The 9,654-nt window shown below is 43.5% G+C and overlaps 1 protein-coding gene across 4 annotated transcripts in view; it reads right to left on the bottom strand.

Annotated features, from left to right (window-relative positions):
- The window catches only part of NTN4 (netrin 4), a 129,323-nt gene that overhangs the window by 118,755 nt on the left and 914 nt on the right, over positions 1-9,654 (bottom strand). Inside the window, exons 1-2 of one of the 4 annotated variants that reach the window (XM_011934142.1) lie at positions 9,603-9,648; positions 6,290-6,819 (exon numbers count right to left, since the gene is read on the bottom strand). In XM_011934142.1, coding sequence (XP_011789532.1) covers positions 6,290-6,819; positions 9,603-9,618 — 546 coding nt within the window. In that variant the 5' untranslated portion in view covers positions 9,619-9,648. Of the gene's footprint in view, positions 1-6,289; positions 6,820-9,133; positions 9,287-9,602; positions 9,649-9,654 lie in introns of those variants that run through there. The other 3 variants (XM_011934135.1, XM_011934151.1, XM_011934147.1) reach the window with 3 other exon arrangements.

A 9,654-nucleotide genomic window follows, 5' to 3' on the forward strand; every position in this document is an offset into this window, starting at 1 on the left:
CAAAATGCAGAAATCACCGGTCTTCTGTGTCCTTCGCGCTGGGAGTTGGAGACTGCAGCTGTTCCTATTCGGCCATCTTGCTCCGCCCCCCATATAGTTTTTTTTTATCTTTCACGCTACTTGACTTGGCACAAAGGCATTTCAACTTACTATAGTGGAAATAGCACTGGGCTAGAAGTCAGGAAACACAGATTTTAGCTGAGTAATTGAAGACAAGTCACTTCAACTATCTTTAGGCTGCAGATTACTCATGAGTAATATTCTTTTCCATTAACAACATTTAGATTCCTTTTCAAATGTTCTCATTCTAAGGAACACTAGCAAAAGGGGTTTTTATCAATGAATGTTGGGTTAATTAATATCCAACATCATTTTCCCATACCTACCAGGTGAAAGAAATGTGACCCTTAATTATAGGTTTTATTCACTCATGAAAACTTGCCAGGAACTCATGGTCCTTGTCACTGTCCTTTCTATCAGACACAAATCCTTCAATCTGTTTTAAAGATAGAAAACCTGGGTGGGAGGAGGGCGAGCATCAGGAAGAATAACTAATGGTGCTGGGCTTAGTACCAATCCTGTGCAATAGGATGATCTGTGCAGCAAACCGCTATGGCACACGTTTACCTGTGTAACAAACCTGCAGATCCTGCACATGTACCCCTGCACTTAAAAGTTGGAAATAAAATTGTTAAGCTTGACTCTCTCATCTTACCATGTCACTTTTATTTCTCCATTTGTTTATGTTCCCCATTTCTCTTTTTTCTGCTTTAACTGAATAAAAGTAATAATCAATTTTAAAAAATAGAAAAATAGCAGACCTTCCCCTGCCAGCATTCCCCATCCCCTGCCCCGTTTTGTTTTGTCTCCTTAGTATTTACCACACTCCACCATAACATAGATTTTACCTATTTGTTCTCTATCTCCCCATCCCCACATTAGAATCTGAGGTTCATGGGTACTGGGATTTTTATGTGTTTGGTTCACTGCCATGTCTATGCCACCTGGAATGGGATCTGACACATAGTAGCTTGAAAATTATTTGAATAAATGGGTGAATAAACATTATTTAAGATCCTCTATTGGTTGCCCTTCCCACACCATAACTAATCTCATGTGACTACCAACTCATCTTCTCCACGTTAACCAAGGTTTCTGATCCTCATCCCCTGCCCAAGGCTTATTCATTTCTCCCCCTGTCATTTCTCCCTGCTTGTCATATCACTCATTTATTCATACAGTTACAGATGTATTGACTGCCTACTGTGATCCAAGCAATGTGCTAAATGCTAGGGACATACAGGTAAATAGAATGGATACAAGCCTTACCCTCTTTACTAATCCTTTACTTTTTTTTTTTTTGCTTTTTTTTGAGACAGAGTCTCACTCTGTCACCCAGGCTGGGGTGCAGGGGCGTGATCTCAGCTCACTGCAACCTCCGCCTCCCAGGTTCAAGCAATTCTCGTGCCTCAGCTTCCCAAATAGCTGGGATTACAGGTGTGTGCCACCACACCTGGGTAATTTTTTTTTGTATTTTTAGTAGAGACAGGGTTTCACCATGTTGGCCAGGCTGGTCTTGAACTCCTGACCTTAGGTGATCTGCCTGCCTCCCAAAGTGCTGGGATTACAGGCGTGAGCCACCGTGCCCAGCCCAATAATCCTTTTCTATTCAACGATTACTTTGAGACCCAGCTACTTCCTCTGTTCTTGGCTTCTCTGTACTGCTGTCTCTGACTTTACAGTCCTGCCTTTGAATGGTACATTTTCATAATGCCCTGGAGAAAAATTTAAAAAATCTGTGGGCTTTAATTGGTTGCTATCCAATTTTGAATAGAGTTCTTTTAATAGAGAGTTAATAAAGCGGGCAGCAAGTCATGCTCACTTCTAAGGAGACAATAACTACATCCTTTTAGAGTTGCTTTTGGGTCACACTGGAACAGATGCTGTTTCCTAACAGATCATCGCAATTCCAGTCTCATGAGGCCTGACTGTGTGACATCTAAGACCATTTGCTACATCTCCCCACTTCCTTGTGTTTTCTATATACAGAGGTAATCTAAGAGTGCTTCTCTTCTACCCTGAAAAAGCCTAATTAACCCATCATTTTTAGCCTCAAGGTTATTATTATTGACTGTTCCAACTACGTAGGAGATTAAGCTCTCAATGGACAGAGTCTTGATATGCGCGGATGCCTGGCCCCAGGCCTGTCTGTGTCTTTCACCAGGGTTTTGGGAGCACTTAAACCTCCACCCCAGCATTTCCCACGCTGTGCTCTGTGGATCATTAGGGTCCTGAAAGATAGTAACGAATTCTGCATAACAAGAGTTTCATAACCAAATAAGTCCAGGAATGTCACATCCTAAATCTCCCATTTGGGGACACAGGGTACATAATGAGAATATTAATGTATTTATAAATGTTTCAATTTGTTAAACCCAGTCAGTGTTTCCCAGCCTAAGTTTTTTATTTTTAAAAATGGGGTATTTTATTCTCAGTATACCACTACCGTCTCAGAGGACATTACTACTCAGGAGAGAACTGTTTGGCAAATTCCATTTTACCTTCATGTCATATCCAGATGAATAGCAGCAGCAAATGGCTTTAAGGGAGTGAGGGAGGAGGGAGAGAGAAGATATTCCCCGCCAGTAGTTCTTGGGCGTCACTAATAGAGGGAGAGAACTTGATTTCATGTAACAAATACAAGACCTAAGGTCAGAAGACTTGTGACTTGGTCCTAGCTCTGTCACATAACTAACGGCAAATCATTTCAACTCAAGCCTCAATCTCATCTCCCGGGAGGGAGATAAATTTTAGGATAGCCATACCCCATTGGTTGAAAGAGCTGGGCAGTTCAGGAAGTTCCTATATAGCAGGTTTAATGTCTATCTAAAAAGTGTTCTTCTGGGTGAATCTGTGGGCCTATGGTCTGAAGTCCTCTTTCGGATGCCTGGTGCCTTCCACTCTGGCTCTTTAGACTTGAAGCTCCAGGCTCTCAAAACCCAAAGCAGTATTTCTGAATGAACATGGGAAACAAATCAAGTCTGGCATACATTTATGCTAGCCTAATTAATAGGATAATACCTAGAGAAGTCTTAAGTCTTACATAGGATGGAGGAAAATATAGGCCTATAATATTACAAATAAGCCATAAATGAAATCTGAGACTTCTTATTTTCAAACTAGATTGACTAGCTTCTTTTTCTGAGCACACAATTTTCAAAGATGGAAATTGGTGACATGGAATTGAAACTGCAAAATAAATTTGTAGCGTTGCACTGATTTATATTCTAACATGACAGAGGAGAGGAAGGCAATAATCGTTTCTGGGGAGGCTTCCTGTGGTCCTGGAGTTAGAGAAAGACTCTTCCATTCTTTAACTCAGGAGAGAAAGATGAGTCCCCAAACCCATCCTCTGTAAAGAAGAAATTCTATAATGACTTCTTTATACTTTACACTTGCAAATAATGCTCTAGAGGGAACTAGGTCACATTTGATGCTTTTCTTACCATTAAAATATGTCTGCTGAGGCCGGGCGCAGTGGCTCACATCTGTAATCCCAGCATTTTGGCAGGCTGAGAAGGGCAGATCACTAGGTCAGGAGTTCAAGACCAGCCTGGCCAATATGGTGAAACCCCATGTCTACTAAAAATACAAAAATTAGCTGGGCGTGGCAGTGTGCACCTGTAATCCCAGCTACTCAGGAGGTTGAGGCAGGAGAATCGCTTGAACACAGGAGGCAGAGGCTGCAGTGAGCCGAGATTATGCCACTGCACTCCAGCCTGGGTGACAGAGCAAGACTCAGTCTCAAAAAAGAAAAAAAAAAGTCTGCTAAAATAACAACTACAATTAAAAACACTTAAGAACTAAGTTTAGAAGGTATCTGTACATTGGAATAACTTACATAAATGTTAGTCTCTATCTGCTTGGAATTTGATATAAACATTGATGACAATAAATAGTTTGGTTTTTAAAAAGGCAAGATTGTATTTCCATATAGGTCAGTTCAAAGTTACTGTAGTCATCTCTAAATAATTGCTGGACTGTTGCAATATATTTGCAATAAATTCAATGTGATATTTGCTAAATGAACATGCCTGCCATCTGGTTACTCAATCTGTATTTTTGCAACTTCATAGATACACAGGGCCCAGTAGAGATTACTGTAGTCATCTTTAAATAATTGCTGGACTGTGGCAATAAATTTGCAATAAATTCAATGTGATATTTGCTAAATGAACATGCCTGCCATCTGGTTACTCAAACTGTACTTTTGCAACTTCATAGATATACAAGGCCCAGTAGCACTGAGATGTAAGGAGCCGATATGAGCCTGAGGATCAATTCCAAAGCAATTTGAGAGTTCAAGCCATTCATTTGTTTTCAGCACAAAGTGTTCTCCACATAACAAAACAATGAGTCTAACTTATCTGTCTCTTTCCTGTCCTGTTATCTTTAAAAATGTCCATCATGACAGGTTGCAAATGGGCTTACAATTTTCAGCCAACTTTGAGGACCATGAAGAAGAATGGAAAACAGTTGGTGTGCTGCTTGCACTGGTTCTGGTGCCAGCAGCACTATTCTTGCTGGTCTCCTCAAGGTGCACACAGAAGAAGCAGCTGAATAAAATGGCAAAAGTCTTCATGTATCTATGGAAGCGGGGAAAGAAGGTCCCAAACCAACCTTTTCATCAGGCCCCTGGCAAGCACCTCCCCATACCACACCAAAAGCAGAATTAGTAGCATTGAATACAGTGCCTGAGGGGGTCAGTACATGCTGATTATACACAACTACCTGAGAAGTCTGAGAATAGTTATATAAAGGATGCTAGAAGAGTGCTTATCCTAGTTTCTGTAGTCATTGTGATCCATGTATTGGATGTATGCCTAGCCCAGGCTGTCTCAACCTTGGTACATTAACATTTTGAGCTAGATAATTTTTGGTTGGGGATGGAGTGGGAAATGCTATTTTGTGCATTGTCTGAGGTTTGGCATCATCCCTGGCATCCCCCCACTAGATGCCAGTGGTGTTCCTCCCCCTAGCAAAAATGTCTCCAGATATTGCCAAATGTCCCAATGTCCCCAGGGAAGAGGGACCAAAAATCACCCCAGTTGAAAGCCACTTATCTAGTCTGTATATTCATGACATGGACCAGAATTAGAATGATTATACTCTCTTCTCTTTTTCCTGAATCAGTGTTTCTTCATCTACTTATTGAAGTATTATATTCTCTTAATCTGCTTTTATTCAGTTTTCTCTGTTCTCATACACCTGAGGGCTAGGGGGAGCCTTTCAAGGTACTGCCACATAAGTTAAGAAGAGCTAAAAAAAAAAAGACCTGTTTCTCCCTTAGGAGAAGGGAATATTAAAGAGAAAACATTCCACATAGAAATTGGATCAGTAGCTAAGGAGGATGTTTTGCAGAATGAGTTTAAGATGGCCTAAGCTGAAATTCATGTGTCTGTGAGGCCAGAAGAACCTTTGTATGTTAAAAGAAACTACTTTCTTTTTTTTTGAGATGGAGTCTCGCTCTGTCGCCCCAACTGGAGTGCAGTGGCACGATCTCAGCTCACTGCAAGCTCCGCCTCCCGGGTTCAAGCCATCCTCCCACCTCAGCACCCTGAGTAGCTGGGACTACAGGCGCCCGCCACCTCGCCCGGCTAGTTTTTTTTTTGTATTTTTTAGTAGAGATGGGGCTTCACCGTGTTAGCCAGGATGGTCTCGATCTCCTGACCTCGTGATCCGCCCGCCTCGGCCTCCCAAAGTGCTGGGATTACAGGCTTGAGCCACCGCGCCCGGCCTTAAGAAACTACTTTCATTTGTTTGCTACTGTCATACAAAAGTATCCTTCTGACAAACAGATTTTTTTTTCTTTCTTGGCTTTGTTTTTATTGACTTCCTATTTATATTAACAGTATCAGGAAGATACCCCTGTGGGCTCCAGGAACAGACTGTCTCAGTAACTCTTCCCCCTTCAGAAGCACGGTAAGTAGTCCTGAGAACTAAAGCAAGGAGGAGCCTCTAGAGTGATGATTTGTGTCTGCTCTTTTTTCATAATGTGAAAAATTTGAACCTTAGAATACTGACTTAAACCCAGCCAGTGGGTGATCTGCTTGAAAATGACTACACATTCATACGTAAGGGTGAGAAATAATTTATGACAAATAAAGCTCATGAAAAATTCTAATTTCATTCATGTTGCTACAAGTATAGCTTCATGCTTTAAAAAAAATGTGGGCTGGTAACATTTTTCTATCTTACTTACAGTGTAGAGTTAAACAGGTGCCCTTACCTCTCCTCCAGTGCATGGAAAAGGACTGGAGTATTTAGAAGTACAAATAGCTCCCTTCTTGATAACGTCATCTTCCAGGCCAAATGTAGCAGAGCAGTTAGTTGCAAAGTACTTATAAGGCTTCCATGTTTTCCCAAAGTCCTGGGAGCGGTCCAGCACCATGGCAGCCGGTCTGGGGGACTTGAACACCATAATTAGGTGAGTGAAGTAGAATTCAGCTTCCAGGTCTAACTGGATCTTTTCTCTGTGCACATCCTCCGCAGACTGCCACCATGTGCGAGGAAACCGGAAGGACGAGTCTGCCATGGCAGATGGCAGGTGAGCCAGGTGAGGATGGACAGCATTGCACTTGTCACATTTGGGCTGCCGACAAGTCAGATCCGTGTTCTCACTGTAGAAGCAGTACAGTTCGGTAGCATTCTGACCGCAGGTGGTGTCTGCCCAGAGTTTTCGCCCCAAAGCCAAATTTCCCATCCGAGGGTTGCAGGCTTTTTCACAGCGGGAACTCGCTCCAGCTACTCCACTCAGTCCTAAGAAAGGAAAAGCATGCGTGATGCAAGACAAACCCATCTGGAAAGCTCTTTTGTCCACCTAGTCCATCGACAACAATCATGGATCTCCCCAAAAGCACTTGAGACTTTCAATAAATGGAAAATTCTACCGTGCTCCACCATGTTCATGTCTGAGTATGAACACTGTTCTGCATTCACAATGCATTCATGTATGAGTATGTGTATGCATGTGTGTGTGTTTGCTTTTTATGTTCAGATGTAAAATTCACATCAGAGAAACAAATACTTTAGGCAGAGGACAAGAGGAGGGAAAATAGAACCACCAGGGTGAAGATTATTGGCCTAAAACTTTTCAAGTACTTTGCCTTATAAATGTTTTCTGTATTTCAAATACATTGATGTGTTTTTGAAGTCATGACTATAGAAAAACTATAATGTTTTTAAGACCACGTAAGTTAGTCTTTCAAATTTAATGGGAGTCCTTCACATGATTTAACATGTTTATTATGAGAATGCATTTAGAAGGAAATGTGGAACTCTATTTTCTTTACATTTTTAAGCCAGTGAAGGGATAAATTCCCTAGGAAAAGCAATATGAGATATTTAATAAATATACGATGGGTCCTCATTTAGGGGGAGGCAAAGCTAGAGACCTTTGGAGTTCAGATGTGCACTATCAATTTCTAACATTACGTAAACATAACTAAGAAAAAAACTCTGAACTGCCAAATGGCAGAAAAGCTTATTTTACATGCTGTCTCTTCAGGGTTTCTACCTGTGACAGGTTATATGGTAGTCAACTGTTTGCTTAACAGGAGAGCGTCTACAGTCTGGCAGCCACTAACAGCACCTTTAAATATTATCTGTGAACTAAAACACCTTCTTTAAAAAACACACTCTTCCTCCCAAACAAAGGTCCAACAGACTTCAATGTTTTAAAATGACTTAAAATGGTAAACATTATCCACTTATTAACATTCTGACTACATACTATAATCCTTTGATTTGGGTTTGGCGTTTTAATTATGAATACCTTAAGCAAAAATCATCTATTTTAAAGGTCAAAACAGAGGGGAAAAGAGGGAAAAGGAAATCAAGCCCTAAATTCCAGCTAATGGAATGTTTCTGCTTCTTAAGAAGCAGTACCTCTGAGCTGTTATCACAGTAAGGATTGGAGGAGGCCAAATGACAGCTTAGGCTGCAACAGAGACATTTCACACACTGACAATGGCCAACCCCACACAGCCCTGCAACTAAAGGGCTTCCTTAGGTGTTATTTTTTTAATGTCAAATTAAAGTGAGCATTATGCTTGGGTTCTGTTGGCCACTTTTCTCATTAGCTGGGGCAACAGTTGCTTGTGGCCAGAGTCACACAAACACACAGTGTGTTATGACTCACCTGTAAACATTTCGGGGAAAATCATATACTGCCTGTACAAGTATTTTTGACTTGAAACACTTGCTTTGTGATGTTTATTTACAACATTTCAATGGCTTGCATGTTTTTGCCATAATATGGTTTGAGACGGAAAAGATTCTTTAAAGCTCATCTTTTAAGAGTGCAAGAATTAAAGTAAAATCTTAGGTCTTTAATATGTCCCTGGGAAAAATATCCAATAATTTTAAATGCCCCTAAACTCCTAAGTCCAGAAAAGATTTGAGCCAGATAAAGAATCCGTGGGGCAAAATACTTGGAGTCTCTCGAGTGACTATTCAATGATACTAAGGATGCTCCTGTGACTCGGACTGGTTTGGGATGCAGACTGGAAAGCCTGGTTTTTGCTGGTTGCCAGCGGCCCTCAGGGAAGAGTGGAAGCCCAAGGGAGGAGATGCGTGCGACAATGTTCTGTAGCCACCTGCGCCTCTCTCTAGCCCAGGCTCCTCTTTCTGAAACAGGCGAGATCCACACGAGAGACTGGATGTCTGCAGACTCCCTCACATCTCTCCTCCTCACCTACAGGGCTGCGCTTACGCCTAACTGGAAACCAGGTGACCCGCAAGAGGGAGGGAGAGGAGCAGAAGGGGCTCCCGAATACAAAAACGACGAGCCAGGAGCCGGTGGCCTAGGGCAGCCCAAGAAAACCAGGATGGGAGTGGGAGGGAGAGGGCATCTGCCGACGCCTCCGCCGGTTGTCCAGTTACCGAGCCAGGGAGCAGACCCGCCTCCGACCTCCCGCAGAGTTTCGGCCAGGGTACCAATTCCCCAGGGGCGGCCAGCCAGCTCAGTGCAAGCCCAGGGTGATCACCACCTATCGTCCAAGCCAGGAGTCCCACTGCGTTCCAGTCACTGCTCCGGGGAGAGGGCGCTCAGCTCTGCCCCAGGTGTCCTTACCTGGTTCTCTAGTACCCAGCACCAGGTCAGGGACGCCAGTGATCGGCCTCCACCAGAGACCGGCCCCGGCCCACGCGCGCCCAGGGTCGCTGGGCCACCCCTCCTCATCATTCCTTAGGCCATGAAGTGCCGGGGGATGGCGAGCTGGGTCCTTTGTTCCCTCACCAAGTGGAAAAGCAGTTTTTTAACAAGCCAAACTGAGAAAGAAACCCCGGTCGCAGTATCCCCGGCAGGGCGCACCCAGGATATCTGGTTATCCAAGCGCGTGTGTATCCCAGTTGTAAAAATAAATCAATAGTATTTGAAAGTGCGGAGCCCAGGGGAAAGGAGGCGGAACATGGCCACTCATTTCACCCTCGGGAGCGGCGCTCTGCGCTCGCAGCCCCGGCTCCCCTGCACCCCCGAGTCCCGAGATGGGTTAGAGAAGCAGCGAGGAAAGGGGTGGGGGCCCCGCCGCGTCACCACCCACCTGCGGCCACCACCATGCAGCCCCAGAGCAGCAGCAGCCGCGCGCAGCTCCC

The sequence above is a fragment of the Colobus angolensis genome, unplaced genomic scaffold, assembly GCF_000951035.1.
Source record: "Colobus angolensis palliatus isolate OR3802 unplaced genomic scaffold, Cang.pa_1.0 Scaffold10, whole genome shotgun sequence".
In the NCBI taxonomy this organism is placed as follows: domain Eukaryota; kingdom Metazoa; phylum Chordata; class Mammalia; order Primates; family Cercopithecidae; genus Colobus; species Colobus angolensis.